Raw genomic sequence first — 21,062 nt, 5'->3', positions numbered from 1 at the left:
GATTACTTAAGAAATGTTTCAGGACAATTTGAAAATAATCTGAATGCACACACACCTCTGAACTATTTACTTCTTAATTATCTCAACTTTTCATTTATTTGGCTTACTAAATGGTTTAAGTATTGACGTCACAGTCCAACAATTTTTGCGATGTGTATTTTCTTTAAAGGATTATTTTATTAATACTAAGCACATAAAGTGCACTAATTTTAAATGTACAATTTTTAAAAACATGTATACATCAGTAAAACTATCACTCATAGGAAGGTATTGAACATTTATTTTACAATGAATGCCATGTTATCTACCACATAAAGCATCCTAAATATTACAACCTGTACTGTATATTTTATAAATGTTATAGCTTGAGTTGTCTAATAAAAATATTGCTCCCTACTTGCATTTCTATGACTTATTGTTTTATCTTTAAACTCTTTTACGGTTTGTTTTCTACAAATGTGAGTATCCAGGATTATAGATTGATTTTTGACCCAATTTCAACCTTTTAAAATAGGAACATTTAACCAGTTTGAGTGTGGTAACTAAGCAGTACCTGTATCAATCTATTTTATGCCAATTTTAATGCTTCCTTGCTCTTTTTCACCATTTCCCCTACAATTTGAATATGTACTGTCTATTTGTAACATTTATTGTCAAATTTACCTACAATGATCTACTACATAAAGCAGTAGGTACCGATTTTCCATAGGCAAGATGTACTTTAAACAAGGTTTCAATCCACTACCACACCAGTCAATAATTTATAAATTTTCTCTTTACACTACTAGTATTAGCATTACAAGTTTGCTACTTTCCCCCTCCTATAACTAAAACTAGAGGAAACAAAACTGTACTATTGGTTTTCCCATTTTGTCAGGTTAACATTTGATATGCCTTTATTCTACAGGTTCTGTCCACAGTGACAAAGTCCTTTTATTTTACATGTTTAACTTAAGAACATGCATACCTTTACATGCTAAAAATAAAGCAGTATGTTTTTGTTTTACATATTGAACATTTAGCACGCCTTTTAAGCTTATAGACATAAGCTGAAATTTTAGACCCAGTTCACATATTTATGTTTCCATTTAGTTTTATAATTCTACCTAACACTGTAAATTTAAGGCTGTTTAACTAAACCTTACCACCAATTTTTTTATACTATTGCCTCCTTACTTTTATTATTTTAATCCATGTTTTTTTGTTGGCTGCAGCACATCATTTAACAAAGTTTCCAAGGGCAGTACTTAAAAGATACACTTTCTCAGCCTCTGCATATCTGTGAATGCTTCCAATTGCCTTGGTACAGAAATAACTTGTCAGGATATCTAATTGGTTCAAAACTATTCTCCCTTAAAACCATAGATGGGCTTCCCAGGTGGTAAAGCATCCGCCTTCCAATGAATGAGGGAAAAGAGACACCTGTTCCATCCTGGGGTGGGGAAGAGCCCCTGGAGGAGAAAATGGCACCCCACTCCACTATTCCTGCTGGGAGAATCCCACAGTCAGAGGAGTCTGACAGTCCATGGGGTCGTAAAGAGCAGGATAAGACTGAGCCTCTGAGCAGAAACTGTAGGTATTGTTTTCTGGCATTTACAGTTGCAAGGGAAAAATCTGAGGTCAGGCTAACTTTCATCCCTTTATAAGTGGCTTGTCTTCTCTGGGATACTTAATGGACTTTTTTTCTTTACCCTTTCAATTTAAAAGTACTAGCAGGATATATCTAGGTACTGCTTTCTTTTCACTTAAACTTAATGGTACCCTGCAAGCCTTTTCTACTTCTAGATCTCGTTTCTTCTTTAACTCTGAACATTTTTCTTCAGTTAGTTCCTTAATTACAGTTTCAGCTTCATTTGCTTTGTCCTCTGTTTCAGGTATTCCTATTATGCGTAGATTTTACCACAGGCCATCGAGGTCCTCCTTCTTCTCTTTACTTGATTTCTTTTTCTGTTTTTCTTTTTCTTTTTTTTCCTGCATGCTGTGAAAATTTCTCGTTTTACGTTCACTTCAGTAATTCGATTTTGTGCCCCGTCAGACTTGAACATTTCTGTTCTCTTAGCTCCCTCACACTTTTCAAGTGCTCCGACAACAGCACTTTTTATCATTAAGCATAGGCCCTTAAGCTCTGGTGCGATATGATACTTAATCCTTGCTATCTCTTCTGCTTCCACCGCTATATTCGTTTCAAGAGGCGGCATTTTCTCAATTAGCTGTTTTCCTTCGGACCTGCAGTATCAGGACCTTGAAAATAAGAAAAAGAACTTAATTCCCTACTGTTTGACTGAATCAACACAAAGATTCCCAATGAGAATATTCAAGGTTTTGTTGAAATGTTTTTTCTTTCTTACCTTTTGAACAACCTTTCTGAGCAATGGGACCAAAAGAGAAAAATGTTCCGATTAACGAACAAAACAAACGTCCAAAACGGTTCCCCCTACGTCATCTCTGCACGCCTCAAGCTTCGTCATCTCTGCACGCCTCAAGTCAGGGCCAATAGACTAGCGCTCATACGCAAACTTCAGCCGACGGAGCCACACCCACAACCGGCCGACGCGCTCCACCCCGCCGCCCCGCCCTATCAGCGCGGGTCAAAGGAGTGCGCACGCGCAGCCCTTTGACTTCCGATCCGGTACCGCCTTAAGGCGGGGCTCGATGCCAGTCGCGCCCAATGGCGCGTGGGGTGAAGGTTGAAAGGTGGAAGGTGGTGCTAGGCCGTGGCGCTGATTCTCCTCAGCGCGTGTGCTGGCCTCCCATCCTGTCATGGAGGCAGTCTTGACTGAGGAGCTTGATGAAGAGGAACAGCTGGTGAGACGGCATCGCAAAGAGAAGAAGGAGCTGCAAGGTGACGGGGGAGTGGGAACCCAGGAGTCGCCAGGACCCAGGGAAGGGAGCGTGGCGGGTCGGTTCTGGGGAACGTTGAGGGACTTCTGAATCCTTCTAGGCTTCTTCAGGGTTGCCAGTGACCTGCATCTCCAAGCCCCCTCAATCCCCTCGACCTTCAAAAGCTTCCTCTTTTCGGATGCGCCGCGTTCCCCCATCCTGCGAGGCCCCCGCGGTGCGGTTTTTGAAAACCCTTGGAAGCCGCCGCCTTGGACCCAGGCCCGCCTTTGCTGTTCCTAGTTGACCGACACTTGGCCCTAATGGGTGCGTTTTGAAATATCTCACCTCAGTTTTAAGGACTCGGAAAGGATAGTTGAAAGATTTAAACATTTAAGTCTCTTTCACCCCCCACCCCCCTTTTCCTCATCCCACACCAAACTCACCGTTATGTTGTTATTTTTTTGAGAGAGGGTCTCAGCTTCATTTGGACTCTTCTCTGTAGCTGTCTGTTTTGTAATTTCTCTTTTTGCTTTCATAATTACTTTCTTCCTATACTCTTTTCTTCTTACCATCTTCTTATTGCTGTTATTTCTTATTTCCTCTTAATCCCTGGGTTTTTGACGTAATGATTTTGGTGGCTTTTCAGCCAAAATACAGAGTATGAAGAATGCTGTTCCCAGGAATGACAAAAAGAGGAGGAAGCAACTTACAGAAGATGTTGCTAAGTTAGAAGCAGAAATGGAACAGAAACATAGAGAGGAGCTGGATCAGTTGAAGCTGACTTCTAAAGAGAGTAAAGTATGTGAAAGTAATGTTTCTCCTTGTCTACAACATCGGAAAGCAGTTGTCCACTTCTGTAACACAGTGATCTATATAAAATCGTAAAACTGGAGGGAAAGAGGGAGCTTAGTCATGCTCAGGTGTCACTTTTCATTGTTATTTTTCTGATCAGATTTACATGGTAGTGTGTTTTTTAAGGAAGGTCAGCAAAGAAAGTCTAATGCCCCAGAGATGAACAGATTGATAAAATGGGCTAGAGGAAGCTTTACCAAAAGAAAGTGGAAGACAAGTTTCTTAGTGTCAGAATTGCTATTAAATAGGATTTGAATCTGGGCACATTTACTTGATTTTCTCGAGCATCAATTTCTTCACATATATGATGCAAATACTACTGTTTAAGCACAAGATTTTTCTAAGAAATACAATAAATGTGAAAGCATTTTTTAAGTTATGAAAATGCCTTATGAACAAGTTGTATTAAATAGAAATTTACTGATGTTTCTTGGGTAAATTGGAGCATGTTAACTGTCATCAGTTTAGCTAATATTTATTTGATCATTGTAGTTGCACACGATGTATTGTATGCCACATACTTAGTTTAACATATTATTCATTTTCTCAAATAATTCTCACAATAACTAGTCAGTGTTACCTTTGAAGTGTAGATAATCCCATTTTTAAAATGGGAAACAGACTCAGAGAGATTAAAAACTTCATTCTAAATTTATAACAACCATTGAGTATCAAAGCCTGAATTCAAAATTAGAGCTGTCTTACTTCAAAAAGTGAATACTGAATTCTGTTATAATTTTTATCTAAAGTGATAGTTTATTTCATGGATTTTAGATGTCAAAGACCATAGACTCCCTAACCTCACTCTCATTTTTGATAGTGATAGTGAGAAAGTTCTTATGTCTATGCAAGATTTTATCTACCATAAATAAATTTTATTTTACTTGGTTTATTTTTGGTCTGCTGTTGACAGAGAAAATAGCTTGTTTATACTAATTTATAGGTATTAAACATAGTTTTATTTTCTAGTCTCTCAGGCCCTTCAATTGTGAGATTTCTTTCCTAGGTTTTCAAGGGCAAAGTTGTTTCTACATATTGTCCAACTGTTAAAATACAAACTCTTCTCATACTTTGAACTATTATCTTTTTAAATTTTAACTGAAACTTGTTTTCTTCCAGAATGTCACCTGAATTCTTTTGTCATTTCTTTCTCTTTTTTCCCCTAGTTGTTTCTTTGTATCTTGCCTGTTGTCAGTGTGGCAGTTTGTAAATTTTAGCACATTCCTCTGAAAAAATATAAGAATCCTATTTCACTAAAGTTGATAACCACTCTTTGAAGTCTTAATCTTATTTTGACATTTTGATTATTTGGGCCAAAGCCTTAGAGACTGCTGACTCTTGTTATCAGAGGCTTTGATATATTTCATGTATGTGTCACCTAAAAACTAGCTTAATATATAGTTGTGGTAATAAAATACTAGCTGTTAATCCTGATAGTAAATAAGTCTAACATCTTTTTTCTTCAGCAAACACGTAACAGTCATTTGATGATTAAGACTGGTTGTAATGTCTTAATGATAACTATAAATTAGCAAATTTCTGCTAGGGTCAAGAAGCAGTGCTCATCAGGTTCTGGCTAATTATGATGGAGGAAGGCCTTTGCCCCCACTTTTGAGGTTATGAAAGTAGTATAAACTGAGCCAACACAGGATCTTATGTATTCTATAAAGTAAAACATTTAGAGACGGGAAGGGTGGCACGCTGAATGAATTGGCACTTGTAGGAAGTATTCAGAGGAATGGAGTAGGCATTCTGAGAAGGAAGGAAACCATACAGACATGAGCTTTGTCTTTGTAGAGCTGTAAGGAAAGTTCTTGGGAACCTGACAGATTCTCCCTAAAATATAGAGAAAGTAGATACAACCATGTCATTTAGTATTGTATCTAGTGCTGTTATTCAGATTTGAATTGTGGAATGACATGTAATATCTGACTTGCAATAGTAATTTAATAATCTGATACTTTGAATAATAACTTAAAGGTATTTTTCCTTAACTTGATAATGTTTTTTGTTTCCTTTAGATTGATTCTGTTGCTGTTAATATTTCAAACTTGGTTCTTGAGAATCAGCCACTTCGGATATCAAAAGCACAAAAGAGACGGGTATGGAAGTCGCCTAGTATTTGTTAGTGCTATGTGCGTCATTCTGTCTTAGGTGTTGTATTGGAAGGGAATACAAAAAAAAAATAATGGGAGTTCCCTTGCCAAAGGACCTAAACTAACATTTATTAGGCTTTAGATTATATGAAATCTCATTTAGTCTTGACAGTAATCCTGTGAAGTAGGATTTCTTGTCCTTATTTTATAGATAAGAAAATAGGCCTGTGTCCAGTCTGCAGTTCTCATAGGAAGGTGGATCTAGGAAAGGGGGTGTGCAAAGGATATTCTTTACAAATATATTATTCCAGACTTAATTTAGAATCTGAAGAGTGTGAGCCCAGGTGATTCTGATGTACAGCTTTGGTTAAAAACTATGGTATTAAGTGGTAAAAGAGGAATTTGAATCTAGAAGTTAAGATATATAGGTACACAAAATTAACAGGGTTATGTAGTTATATATGTATTGGTTAGTTGTGTTGAAAATTTAGAGAAGGAAAAATTCACTGTGCTAAGTGTTAAATAGTTGGTATTTTAAGAAAATATAGTTATTTAGTTAGGCTATTTGGAGTGAGACAGCTTGCACAAAAACAAATGTGAGAATGAAATTTTGCATCAAAGAGCTATAAGGAAACTGATTTATTGGATGTAATAAGTTTATGACATCAAAATTATGGGAATGTGATTAGATAGGAAAGGGCTTTTCACTTTGAAAAAGAACAATAAGTTTAAATCCAGTCTTTTTATTCTCAAATATTGTTTTATTAACATGATGTTTTCTACGATTTAAGTGTTTATTTTTAAACTAGCTTGTATCTTATAATTTAGTAGTAAATATAATTTTTTTGTATTTTTTTATTTTTATATTTTTTTTAGTAAATATAATTTAGTATGTACATTTAATAAAGCATGGAATTGGTGTCAGGTGGAGATTTTAATCCCACTGTGGTGGCTTTGGATAAGATTCTCAACCTTTTTAAATCTTAGTTTCACATGTATGAAATGACAGTGGAAGTGTTAGTGCTCAGCCGTGTCTGACCCCTTGGACTCTCTGCGACCCCTTGGCCTGTAGCCCGCCAGACTTCTCTGTCCATGGAATTCTAAAGGCAAGAATTCCAGAGTGGGTTGACATTCCTTTCTCTAGGGGATCTTCCTGACCCAAGAATTGAACCCAGGTCTCCAGCATTGCAGGCAAGATTCTTTACCATCTGAGCCACCAAGGAAGCCCATGTATAGAATAGGGGAAAATAATACTTACTTCATAGAGTTATTGTGAATGTTAAATAATTTACTGTTTCCAAACCCCTAATACAAGGCCTAAAGAACTGATAGGTCAACAAATGATACTGTTGTTCACTGTGTTTAAGTACTGCATAGTACATCGCTTAAGAACTTCAACCTAAGACAATTTGTTTGAAAGTTGCTTAAGTTGCAAATTGTCAAGCATTTCTTATACTAATGTAAAATTTTATTCTTGAGTAATTATTATAATTGTGAACTTCATAGACTCATGAAATTTAGGTTTTATGGTATCTTAGAGGTTATCTAGTTCACCAGCTCTCTACTCACGATATGTGTTCTTTCTGTTATAGTCTTATAATTGTTATCTATTTTCTATAGGTCAGAAGTGAAGGGCAGAAATTTTGCATAACGAAATATTTGTTGGAATTGACTTTGCTTAGTGTATAGTAGTATATAGTGTATACCTTAGAGCGTGTGTGCTCATGGTTGTGTCCAACTCTTTGCAACACCATGGACTGTAGTCTGCCAGGCTCCTCTGGGATTTCCCAGGCAAGAATACTGGAATGGGTTGCCATTTCCTTCTCCAGGGGATCTTCCTGATCCAGGTATTGAACTGGTGTTTCTTGAGTCTGCTGCACTGGCAAGTAGATTCTTTACCACTAGTGTCACCTGGGAAGCCCGTGTATTTTAGAGTGAAGTTGCTCAGTCATGTCCGACTCTTTGCAGTCCCACGGACTGTAGCCTGCAAGGCTCCTCTGTCCGTGGGATTTTCCAGGAAAAAACACTGGAGTGGGTTGCCATTTCCTTCTCCAGGGAATTTTCCCCTTCCAGGGATCGAACCCAGGTCTCCTGCATTGCAGACAGACGCTTTACTGTCTGAACCACCAGGGAAGCCCCTATATCTTAGAGTAACAACTATTTAATTCTGCAACTATTTAATTCTAGAAAAGGACACAACTCCTCTATGTCTGTCAAAACTTGTTCACTCTACCTTGTCCCTTAGGCAACAGAACAAACTTACCTTTCTTAAACATTTTGTTACTTTTCTCCTAAAATATTCCATAGCTGAAATCATACTTTTTCCAGCTATACTGTCAAAAAATGTATATTTTTATAGTCAGTAGATTGGCAACACTTCTCTGCCAAGTCAACACTTGGCAGAGAAAACACCCTTGTAAGTAATGCCCAAAGTTTCTTGTTGCTTTGTTATGTTAACAGGATTTTGGAACAGAAAACACTGTGAGTTTATAGTATTTAAGAAAATGGGACCTAAACACAAGGGTAGATAATTGGGTCTTAGACTTATCTTGAACCACTTCCCACCCCGCCTCCCACCCCTGCTGGCCCAGAGGTACCAAGGAATGAAAGGTCAGTTAACTAATGATGTTTGTCTTTGGGAGAGATACAACTCTCTGGTAGAAAAACATGACAAAACTTTATGAAGTTTCATTACTGGAATATTTTAGAGCAGATCCCATATTTTTAATCTAGAAAAGCATAGGAAGTATTTTATTTATTTCGGAGAGCTTCAGGGAAAACTCACTGGTATGGTAGAAAGAGCCTGAAGTAGAACTTAGAAGAACTGGGTTCCAAAAATGTGAAGTTTGAGAGCTGGAATGGGATCTCCTTCAGTTTCTTTATATTATAAATGAGAAAGCTGAGGCTCCAGTTGTCTCAATGGCATGGTAAAAGTTTGCAACTCCTGCACCAGTTCCCAGCTCTTAAGATTTATCTTCAGACTTGTTTTTGCTGTTGCTATACCAGAATGACTCTAGTTTTACTGGCAGTGTATTTTTGAGTTATTGTGCTATTGTGCTATTTTCATCTTACGTACATTTTCATTAGAGTTTATTGATGCCATTCTGTCTCCAGGACTAGGGTTGTAAAATGGAAATTGCTCATGCCATTGGAAAACTGCGTGGTTGGGAAAACAATCCGATGTGTTTTCTACTTAGTGTCCTGGAAAGGAAATACAATTGCTTTGTAATATTGAAGCAGAGCATGAGGGGAAAAAAAAATGAAATTCTTGGATGAGTATTTTAGAGGTTTAAATTAAGGTTTTACAGATAGTGTAAAGTCCCAGTTTTCCAGTAGTTCTTGACATCATTAACTTCAGCTCCCATCTGCTCCAACTTTTATTCTGATTCAGGTGCCTGGATAGAAGGAGCTCTCTGTCCTTGGTCCCTGCTCTGCTTCTAACCAACTGTATGGCCTTTGGAAATCTTTCTTTGTGCTGTTTCCTCAGAAGAGGAAAATGAGGGGTTTTGGATTAGATGATATTCAAGGTGCTTATTCTTCCTCTCCCCTCTGAAAAATGTTTTCTGTAGTCTTTTAAAAAGTAATAGTGCCATCTTGTGTTTTAAGGTTTTATGCCACTGTGATCCAGAGTTGTAGATAAGCAGTGAAATAAATTGTATCGTGTTACTTTTGGCATGGTTTGAGTTGGAAAGAAAAAACTTAAATTGGTTTATGTTTATTAAGATAATACTGCTTTTGATTCAGGTAACTTGGAAAGCACTAGCTCTATCTGGCATGGCACATAACAAGAACATAGTAGAAGCAGGTGGCATTAAGTGAAATTGAAATTTGCCTTTCCATTCATATTTTCTGCTCTTAAGGAAAGGTTAGAACTGGGGACATAAAAATTTTTACCTGTATCTTCTTTTTCTTGGTTTATCCAAATCCTTCACTGTAGTTTGTTACCAGTACATCAAGATTTATAGAATGTAGTTTAACTTTTTATTCTCTTAAATTGAAATTCTTGCTCTCAGCATACAAATAAAACATACCATGAACAACTAGAGAGACATTTACACACACAGGCAGGCACATGTGCTGCGTGCTCAGTCGTGTCTGAGGCTTTGTGACCCCATGGACTGTAGCCTGCCAGGCTCCTCTGTTTATGGAATTTTCCAGGCAAGGATAAAGGAATGGGTTGCCATTTCCTCTTCCAGAGGATCTTCCCGACCCAGGGATCGAACCCCATCTCCTGCATTGACATTTTACCATTGAGCCACTTGGGAGGATACTGTGTTACCTAAAAGATACCATGGAGATTCAGAAACATGTTCACACACACACACATGCAGGCTCACACACAAAACAAAACTTATTTTGTAATCCTCCCATCCAGAGAAAAGCCCTATTTTATGTATATCCTTCTAGTGCTTTTTGAACTGTGTATGCATAGACTTTCATATTATGAACTATGCACCATCTTTTTTGCCTCCCACCTCATCTCTTGATACCTTTCTTTGGTGTTCTAGCTATATGAACTGTGTTCAGCCATGAATGAAACATACAGTACTTTCTGTCTTTTCATCCTTGTTATTCCAAGTGTCAGGAATTTTCTCTTTTCCCTAGCCTTCCCATTCTACTTCCTATCCATCCTTCATGTCATAAACTCTCATTACCTTCTCCCCATCCCATCTTTGCATATGTTGGCATGGGAAGATTTCTTAGAAAATTTGAATAGAAGGAAAGCAAGTTGAAGAATGTAATGTATGATACTGTTGTTAAAATACTGTTTTCTATAGATTTTCTATGAGTACATCTGTATTTATTAAAATGCATAGGAAAAAAAATCTAGAAGGATACATATCAGGTCTCTTGAGCAGGCACTGAGAGATTGGCAGTGGTCCTTAAGGGGGACTTTACATTATAAATTTTTTAATAAAGAAGAATGTTTTTATCTGTTATTTAAGCTAAATGTGTATGTGTGTTTGTATGTGCACATTTTTTTTTTTTTTTTTTAATACTGGATAAATAGAGCTTCTTTATCCTTCTAAAGACCTAAGCAAATTAATGCCTTGCTCATGAACTGGTCATTTAGCACATTAAGACCTCACTGGTGGGGTGAAGTTATAGAGCTTGGACTTAAGTATAATAATGATGTTACTTTAAGGCCTAGGACAACTCAATCTAACATAGCACTTTGAAATCAGTAAGTCAGGTTTTTAGAAACTTGGCATGTTGTTTTCAAACACACTTCACAGAAAAGTTTGAGAGCCTTGTTTTGTTCCAAGACAGAGCTTGGTGCTCGGTACACACAGATGAGAAATATTGGTTGTCTTTAGAAGAGTTCACAGTATAGAAAATTCTTCAGGTGATGAGATCATCTATCTGATAGTGCTTGTGGGAGAAGGGAGAAAAATGTTTTTGAGAATCTTATGTTTTTGTCCCCATGATAAATGTAAACGAGTCCTAATTATTAGGAATTAACTTTCCTACATTTTACCCTCTGCATAGGACAAAAAGGCTGCGTTGGAAAAGGAGCGAGAAGAAAGGATAGCCGAAGCTGAAATTGAAAACTTAACCGGAGCTAGACATGTAGAAAGTGAAAAACTTGCTCAAATATTGGCAGCCAGACAGTTGGAAATTAAACAGATTCCATCTGATGGCCACTGTATGTATAGAGCCATTGAAGATCAGCTGAAAGAGCAGAACGGCGTTCTGACCGTGGCTGCCTTAAGAAGTCAAACTGCTAACTATATGCAGAGTCATGTGGAAGACTTTCTGCCATTTTTAACAAATCCTAATACCGGAGAAATGTATACTCCAGGTAATTTATTTTTTTCTGTTATGTCTTGTTGCTGTTGTAGCTGTGATGGTTATTAAGTAAAGTGATTTCTGGAACTGAGAATGAAAAAAAAAAAGGAAAGCCTGAATAGTCCTATGGGGGGAAAAATCTCAACATTTAGGCAAGATTATTTTCTATGACTTTAGTAGATGATAGCACATTTTGGTTTATCAAGATCTTTTAAGTACTTAACCACTTTGTAGTCGAAAATATTAATCTTAAGATAAAAATAGGAATAGGGTTCATATTACTAGTTTAAAAAGTGTGTTAAAAAGTTCATATTTCACAAAGTTAAACTTTGTCTGGTCTGTGCAAGTATCGGGCCTGAAGACGATCAGTAGAGAATGGCTAGGAAAACTAATTCCTCCTTTTATCCTGTATTTTGGATGATTTAATTTTATTCTCAATAAGGCATAATATTCAGGCAGAATTTGACTTTGCAAAACCTGCCTTATTATTCTGTATAATAACTTTGATAGTTGGGAAGGTAAAAAAAAAAATGCACAACTTGTAAATAAAGGAGGAAACAAGTCAAAATCTGAAAAAGTTTCTGAGAGCAAAAGGGGAGTAACGGAGAAAATTCTTGAGATAAGACGGCAGATGTGGCAATATGCACATATGGTCAGGGTAGATTGAAGAGGGGAAGGTTAGGGTTGACTTTTGTTTAATGAAGTCCCAAGCTGTGCTAGTTGTAGGGCAGGGGAGAGGAGGTGATAACCTCAGTTTGGTGAATCAGAGAAAAAGACTAAAGATGTTATTATCCCGTCCTTTATGTTTATTGAAGGCTGCAGTGTGCTGAGGTACTGTTCTCATCACTGGGGATATGAGACAGTGAATAAGACAGGCATACAGGATGTATTTTCTCCTAGATGCCCATAATTTTTTCCGCTTCCTCTAAACAGGAAGGGTGTTAGTGTTTTATCTGACTTTAACTTTCTGTGTAACATCAGTGGGTATGCTCAAGATACGCCATTATAAACTCTGCAGTTAGGTCTTTTATCTCCTCTCAAGACTGATGCAGGAAGACCTCTCTTTGGCTAGAACTGATACAAATAAACATTTCCAAAATATGTAGGCACTATTTGAGTCACTGGGAAAGGAGTTTCAACTCATTTGTACTTTAATTCTCTTCTCACATTTCTTATAGGGTTTTATAGTGAAGCCCGTTTAATAGAGGATGCATCTTTTAATCTTTTAGCATATTCTTTCAGATGCAGATTTGGATTTTACAGTGTGAATGTGGTGGCAATTTTGGGGTCAGTGCTTGGATCAAGAGAGGTAGGCTTATAATTTAGTTGAGATTGCTAGACCTCAGGTTGAGGGAAAGAAGCAGAGATGAATTGCTTTGCTCTTGGATGGAAAGTTGAAGTGAGTTAAGTTTGGATTTGGGAAATGGATTAAATTCTGGAGGATATAGGTGGAGAAGGAGGAAGTTCATAACTTGGGCAGTTTCATCAGGCGTTGTGGGAGTTATTAAAGGGATCTAATGTGAGTTCTAAAAAGTGCTGTATTCTGATCTGTTTCCTACAGAAGAGTTTGGAAAGTACTGTGATGATATTGTAAACACAGCTGCGTGGGGGGGTCAACTTGAGGTAAGTTTGTTATTCATTGTGAAATTGTTAAATTATTTTTAAATCCCTTCTGTAGTTTTCAGACATATTTTTCAGATGATCCAGATTTTTCTTTGACAGTTCCTTTTCCTTATATATTTGCTATTTCTCTACTGATAAAACATTGATATAGGGAGTTAATATTCTTAGGCCTTTAATTAAATTATGAGCTTTAGAGAACTGAAGCAATATTTAATTTTAAATAGCCCAGTGTTTGATTTGTGAGTTGGTGAAGCTAGTGTTGTGTCTGCATATTTCCATTTGTGATCTTGCTACAGGCAATATATTTGAGTTTATGGACTTATGAAAGTGAAGATTTTCTCAAATACAGTAAAATTTTACCCAAGTGGCTCAACTGATGAAAATCACATTGGAAAATGTCAGAAATAGAAAACAATATTTTAATGTGAGATTACAGGTCAAATCCTACCATAACACATCTATTACAATTGTGTCTTGAGTTCCTAGTTGATACTGACTGATTTGAAAGCAGTATTTAAGGCATTAAAACTTACTTGCAAGAAAATATGTTTAGTCATTTTTAGGAAGTTAATCATGATTTTTTTTAAAGCTCTAATTATTTATCTTACTGTTATCTTGTTTCATTAAAGGAAAATAAAACACGAGTGTCCAGGTGTGATGCGGTAGCCTGGGGTGTTAGGAGTCAGCGAGTAACGGGGAGTCTGGGTGCTGGTGCCTCCTGCTTCTCAGTTTTCTGACTTTGCGGAAGTCAGCCAACCTCCTGAGCTCGTTTCCTGATTATTGAATGAGGATAATAAAACCCCATGTGTACGTGTTAGTCCACTTGTATATATTAAATAAGGCAAAGGCTGCATTGAAGTTTGGAGCTAAAGTGCTACATGGGTGAATCTAGCAGTGTTATTAATATTACTGCATGGTGATGATTAGCCATCTCAAATAGTTTGTGGTTCTGCATATTTCACTTCAAGAATTAAGTTTGAAGATATGACATGATTGCTTCATCAAAGTGTTTTTCTTAGCAGTGCTATATTTGTACCTCTTCTTAGCCACCAGAGGGAACTTGTTTTATATGCCTTAATGATTTATATGCCTCTCCTGGGTCTTTGAAACTTGGAAAGGTTAGCTTTGTGACTACATTCAGTTCAGTTCAGTTCAGTTGCTCAGTCGTGTCCGACTCTTTGTGACCCTATGAATCGCAGCACTCCAGGCCTCCCTGTCCATCACAAACTCCCAGAGTTTACTCAAACCCATGTCCATCAGGTTGGTGATGCCATCCAACCATCTCATCCTCTGTCGTCCCCTTCTCCTGCCCCCAATCCCTCCCAGAATCAGGGTCTTTTCCAACAAGTCAGCTCTTCCAATGAGGTGGCCAAAGTATTGGAGTTTCAGCTTCAGCATCAGTCCTTCCAATGAACACCCAGGATTGATTTCCTTTAGGATGGACTGGTTGGATCTTCTTGCAGTCCAAGGGACTCTCAAGAGTCTTCTCCAACACCACAGTTCAAAAGCATCAATTCTTCGGCACTCAGCTTTCTTCACAGTCCAACTCTCACATCCATACATGACCACTGGGAAAACCATAGCCTTGACTAGACGGGCCTTTGTTGGCAAAGTAATGTCTCTGCTTTTTAATATGCTGTCTAGGTTGGTCATAACTTTCCTTCCAAGGAGTAAGCATCTTTTAATTTCATGGCTGCAATCACCATCTGCAGTGATTTTGGAGCCCCAAAAAATAAAGTCTGACACTGTTTCCACTGTTTCCCCATCTATTTCCCATGAAGTGATGGGACCAGATGCCATGATCTTAGTTTTCTGAATGTTAAGCTTCAAGCCAACTTTTTCACTGTCCTCTTTCACTTTCATCAAGAGGCTTTTAGTTCCTCTTCACTTTCTGCCATAAGGGTGGTGTCATCTGCATATCTGAGTTTATTGATATTTCTCCTGGTAATCTTGATTCCAGCTTGTGCTTCCTCCAGCCCAGCGTTTCTCATGATGTACTCTGCATATAAAAGTTAAATAAGCAGGGTGACAATATATAGCCCTGACGTACTCCTTTTCCTATTTGGAATCAGTCTGTTCCATGTCCAGTTCTAACTGTTGCTTCCTGACCTGTATACAGGTTTCTCAAGAGGCAGGTCAGGTGGTCTGGTATTCCCATCTCTTTCACAATTTTCCACAGTTTATTGTGATCCACACAGTCAGAGGCTTTTGCGTAGTATTAGGAGTAATTAAAGATGCTTGAACTTTTAATAAGAATCTCAAATCAGATGTGAGTTCGAGGGACATAAGTGACTCTTTTTAAATTGAGAAAAACCTTTAAACATCTTTTGAAGGACATTTTCTCTTAAATCATTTGTGAATTCATTTGAAATAAGAGTTGCTGCTTTCACAATGGAGTAAATTTAAATTATTAAAGAGAAATTCTGTGTATGATTTCTGAAGACTTAGATGGGATGCTAAGATTTCCAGAGCTTGTTTTGCACCCTCCATTCCATGCCGTTTTACTGAACTCTTGGTGTGTATTAAGGAATAGAAGTAGATCCCTGCTCTGACTGGTTGCTCTGTTCATGCATCAGCTCATCAGTTTATGATGTGAATAAGATTTACCCCTATTTCTCTTACAAATATATATATGTATATATATAGTTTCCATTTTGTCTTTTATAGCTAAGAGCCCTGTCTCACATTTTACGAACACCGATAGAGATAATACAGGCAGATTCTCCTCCTATAGTAGTTGGTGAAGAATATCCAGAAGATCCATTAATACTTGTGTAAGTACCTAGAAATTCCTACTGTTAATATTTTTCATAATTAAGACAAAAGGGATTATGAAAAATTTTAGTTATGTATGTTGATTAATCAAAACAAGTCTATTTTCAGCAACATTAATTATGCTTATTTCATATTAAAGGCAATTACAGAATTAGAAAGCATTGTCAAAATACATGGTTTAGATAATTGTTTAAACCTTTTGTGATTTATTGTTATGTATGAGTTAAGAATAAAGTCATTTCTTAAGGTTACAAAATTTTAGGATTATTTTTCATGTTTTTCTGGTTTGACATTAATAATGCTAAAAGTTTCAGCAAGTGTAAAAGCTGAAATACATTCATGCTGCCTTATTGTTTACTCTTTAGAGATTTTTTTCCTTTATATTGTAAAAGTATTTTACATAATTGAGAGTTCTCTGAAACACAGCATGGAGAATTTGCCATCTCAGTCTTTTTTTTCACTCTAATGATTGTGTTTTACCGGACAAACTCAGCAGAGTTATTGAACCATATTTTACTTGCTGGTGATGCTTTTTAAATGGTGTTAAAGTTTTAAGTAACGCAGTCTATTGAATGATACCCCTGTGAAGTGACTAATTCAGAGTACGTGGTTTTAGATACATAAACCATGTATACACAGTGAAGTACCTCTGTCTAAATTACTTGCCTCTGCTTTGTCCATCTCAGTTACATGAGACACGCGTACGGCTTGGGAGAACACTACAGCTCCGTCACGCGGCTGGTGAGCGCAGCCACTGGGGCTGCAGCTGGCCTGTGAAACGTGGCCCTGTGTCGGCGCGCCGGTCCGAGAGCTAATGCCGAGCACTGGGTGATTCTCAGTGTTTCTGAAGAACACAACTACCGTAAATCAGTTTTATGGCAAAGCTACTGATAGGTTTTAAAAAATGTGTCCGAGAGAAACTTGAACCAGTGTCCCCTTAATGGTGTTTTAAAAACACTTGTAAGTTCTTTGTGGAGAATATCATTTATAGACCAAGATGGTACCCTGATTGTTGATATTTTTATTAAATATAAGATTCTGAACATTCTATTCTGTGTTGAAGTTGTTAAAAAAATTTTTTTTTCTCCTTATTACTGAAAGCTTTCAGTAACCATATCAATGTAATTTTTCGTGAAGAAGTGAAATGAATCAGTCTCTTTGACATTGCAATAATGTGATGGTGATAGCAAATTTAATTAATGTTTATAAATAATTTGATTGCAGTAACATTGCTGTTGATGGGATTAATGTTGTGACGTTTTTTAAAATTTATTTTTAATTAGGGGATAATTGCTTTACAACCTTGTGTTGGTTTCTGCCATATAACAACATGAATCAGCCCTGAGTATACATATATCCCTTCCCTCTGGAACCTCCCTCCCATCCCTCCCTACCCCACCCCTTTAGGTTGATGCTGTGACATTTTTGTAACCCCATCAAAGTGCAGCTAAGAAGGTTGCTTTAATAAAAATAAGTCTTTTATTTGTATATAACTTTAAAAGATGCAGCATATTATTGCTTTTCTAATTCATTGCTTATTCCTTGTTATTTCTCAACTTCAGAATGGTTATTACATCATTTCTTGATTATCTTAACTATAAATTTGTATATTCTTTGTTGTAATTTCTCTACCACTACTCAGCTGCTTTGCTTTCCTTGTTCCCTTTTCCACTGAGAAATAGTTATTAGCTTCTGTTATTCTTTAACTTGTGCAAATTGAAGGAGTAGCAATGTAAGAGGGTCCAAGGCCAAATTTACTTCAAATTCTTCTTTTCCAGTTTGTCTTATAAGGTTTCTCTTTTTGCTTCATTCTCTAGGATTAGGGAAAGTCTGGTTTTTTTTTATTCCGTCCCTTTTTTTTTTTTCATTTATTTTTATTAGTTGGAGGCTGATTACAGGGAACGTCTTTGTTACTTATTATTTTATTAGCCTTATTAATTTCACCTTTCCTCAAATATTTGAAAATATTTGTTTCAAATATCTGGGAATTTTTATGTTATATATATATGGATAATGCTGAAAGCCACTGTTGAGTCAAGACTGTATAATAAAATCAGTACAGTACTTTTCAGTTGAATGATTTGTCAAATCAGATTTTAGGTTATTTATAAAATTATTTTAAGAAGATAGTACACCCATATGTACAAATGTGTGTGATAATTTGTTATGTAAGGGATTTTATGATAATGAGAACTTTTTGGTTTGATCTGTTTTTCTCAGATAAGTAGTAACATTTTACATCAAGTGTATATAAAGTTTGAATTTTTTCTCCATAAATGCAACTAATTTTTCTAAGTAAATACTGGGTTTTATGAGCTTCCCCAGTGGCTCAGTGGTAAAGAATCCACTTGCAATGCAGGAGATATGGAGACCTGTGTTTGATCCCTGGGTCAGAAGATCCCCTGTAATGGGAAATGGCAACCCACTCCAGTAATCTTGCCTGGAAAATTCCATGGACAGAGGAGCCTGGTGGGCTGTATAGTCTGTGGTGTCACAGAGCTGGACACGACTGAATAACTAAAGAACAACAACCGGGTTTTATAACATAAAAAACAGGGTATCAGTATTATGTATTCAGCAGGCGACAGTGTGGGGAACTATTGAGCAGATAAGTAGTGCATGAAGGTATTAACACTTGCAGATTAAGAACCATTCTGCCTGCTAATCAAAATATATTCTGAAGGCCGCTTGTTTTGTAATGCTGGATCTGGATTTTTTTTTTGCAAGGGGGATGTGGTGGGTAATCTGTTACTTTAAAATTAAAAGAGAAGCATTAAGCAATAAAATAAGATGCAGTGAGATCTAGTTATTGTAAATTCCCACTATATTTAAAGTATTGTAAAATAACTTATTGGCTATTTTTTTCTAGCAGAGTAAATAGAATTCTCTTGATTATAGGTATATTTTTTATTTTTAAATGGCCAATATGGTTATGGACAAGATTTGTATGTTTCAGCTTCTGTTCTTTCATAAAACTTGAGATAAAAATTATTTTAGCTGTAATCTAAAGTCTGAAAAATGGCACGTGTTAAGTTAAAAGCAGCATATACAAGTTTAGTTTGCTGTATGATGCTGATCTCTTAGGGAAATCTGATAAGCTTTCTTTTGTCCTGACTTAGAAAAGTATATGTCAGAGTTCTGGAATATGTCTAATTTACTTCAGTGAATTTTATCTGCTTAAGTATGTTTATAACATATAGAGCAAATAAGGATGTGTAACTATAGTGAACAGTACAGTTTTGTTCATATTATCTAATGTTTGCTAAAAGAAAAAATAAAAGATGAATTAAATCAGCATTGTTCAAATTGTTATTCTTTAATACTTTTAGAATATAGAAGTAGAGAAAACTTTTTCAGAATTTTATTTAGTTTTTATTTTGTCCTCATATATAATTGAAAATAATAGAGATTCTAATATTTATATATTATTCTGTTATTTTAAAATAACGAAGGGCAAATTAGAAGACTATCCAAAACTCTTGGATGTTAAAGAAAAATGAATACACATGAGTAAGAAAATGAAGCAGTAAGAAGGAAATCTGTGCAAGTTACTGCTGGCACACACTTGTTAATACACTGTCTTGGAAGAAGTTGTTAGGAACTAGCTGAGGCAATAGGTCAGGGTGTTTTTTGAAATTTAATTTGTAATTTCACACTGTTTTTGCTTTTACTGAACAAATGAGCTTTTTCTTCCTGTCTTGTGTATTTACATACATTGATTTTTCTAAGTCTTATTTGAAATATATCTTTCTCCATCTTGTGGAAAAGTAGAACTCACAGGATTCCTAATTCTTTCTTTAACGTAAGTTTTGGAAGCAGCAGTCCTTTATAGTACCCCACCTTGTTCCCTCCTACAAGGCCTTTGAACTAACACTGAAGTTGGGTCCAGCTTGCTTCACCTAGTTTATTGTCCTCCTGGTCTCAGCTTCAGTAGCTCCGACCTAGGTAAGCTCCTCAGGCTTCTCCCATCTGGGCTAGGTTAGGCACCCCGGCTCATACATGTTACTTTCTAGTAGCTGTACGCTTATAATAGTTATTTACATTTAGTTGTTTATTATTGCTGCTGCTGCTAAGTCACTTCAGTCACATTGCTAGGCCTATATATTATAAGGTGCTTTAAGGTTTGTTAATAGTTATAAGATCAATTAAGTGGATAGGATATGACTTTTAGGAGTTTCATTAGGCTAATAGACTGTTAAGAAAAAATGAGATAGTGACTTAGAATTCTTCTTGCTCACAGAAGGGTTGTCTTTTAATTTATATTACCCTTGGTGAATTCTTAAGTCTTCTGGTTAGTTGAAGAATGGAACCCAAGAGTTTTCTTTTTTTAAAACTTCTGATGGTGTGTTACAGTTAATTTACCTTCATGTGTCGATTAGGACAGTCTGATTTTAACAAACCTGAAAAATAATGACTTCTGAAATAAGTGTGGGTATGTGTGTCTGCTCAGTTGTGTCTGACTTTACGACCCCATGGACTGTAGCCCTCCAGGCCCCTCTGTTCATGGAATTTTCTAGGCAAGAATACTGGAGTGGATTGCCATTTCCTCTTGCAAGGGATCATCCTGACCCAGGGGTTGCTGAAAATAAATATACAGACCCAAAACAAAACAAAAAAACTTTGTTAATATACTGACCAGGAAGAAGTGTATGATTGTCTTTCAGTATACTTGGGTGACTAATATGGCTTACTGAAACAAATTACTGCTTTTACACAAGGCTGCTGAATTTATTAATTTTTTTTAACAGGAATGACTTACAATCTTGCTCCTGAGTTTTAAAAAAAATACCAAGCCCTGCCTTCTATAAGGACTGTCAGTTCACTTACATAAAGAATTAGCACACTGCTTGATATGTAATAAATGCTCAGTAAAAGTAGTTATTTTTTCTTTTGTGCAGTTTCATATAGATGTTTAAATAGAAATCTTCAGCTTTTGTTAACTCTCAAGTGTGCAAGCACTACTCTTGGGACTTAGAGAGGTGCTGACACCATGTAGCACTGAGGCACTTGGGCATAGTAATGAACAAGATAGGTCACTTTTTTCATGAAGCCTGTAGCTTCTCCCACTTGTGGTGGATCTGTTGCTTGAGCATCTCTGAATTCTGG

General features: G+C 36.5%; 1 protein-coding gene and 1 long non-coding RNA gene across 3 annotated transcripts; one reads left to right on the top strand and one right to left on the bottom strand.

The window, feature by feature from the left end:
* Positions 1-264: 264 nt before the first annotated feature.
* On the bottom strand, positions 265-2,473 carry LOC122679557. Its single transcript, XR_006336434.1, has 2 exons — positions 2,349-2,473; positions 265-2,241 (listed from the first exon to the last, which is right to left on the bottom strand). It is a non-coding gene; the product is annotated as an uncharacterized LOC122679557 (long non-coding RNA).
* A 167-nt stretch (positions 2,474-2,640) lies between these two features.
* Positions 2,641-19,251, top strand: OTUD6B (OTU deubiquitinase 6B). 2 transcript variants are annotated; one of them, XM_043879260.1, is made up of 8 exons: positions 2,708-2,842; positions 2,942-3,144; positions 3,467-3,618; positions 5,694-5,774; positions 11,259-11,571; positions 13,120-13,181; positions 15,849-15,955; positions 16,643-19,251. In XM_043879260.1, the coding sequence occupies exons 2-8, from the start codon at positions 3,141-3,143 to the stop codon at positions 16,731-16,733; spliced, it is 810 nt and encodes a 269-aa protein (XP_043735195.1). In that variant the 5' UTR covers positions 2,708-2,842; positions 2,942-3,140; the 3' UTR covers positions 16,734-19,251. The 2 variants fall into 2 exon arrangements, with proteins under 2 accessions (XP_043735194.1, XP_043735195.1); XM_043879259.1 differs by lacking the exon at positions 2,942-3,144 and having other exon boundaries at positions 2,641-2,842.
* Positions 19,252-21,062: the final 1,811 nt, after the last annotated feature.

Source organism: Cervus elaphus, chromosome 21 (genome assembly GCF_910594005.1).
Source record: "Cervus elaphus chromosome 21, mCerEla1.1, whole genome shotgun sequence".
Lineage (NCBI taxonomy): Eukaryota > Metazoa > Chordata > Mammalia > Artiodactyla > Cervidae > Cervus > Cervus elaphus.
Note: the sequence above shows the minus strand (reverse complement) of the source record. Positions and strands in the feature narration are given on the sequence as shown.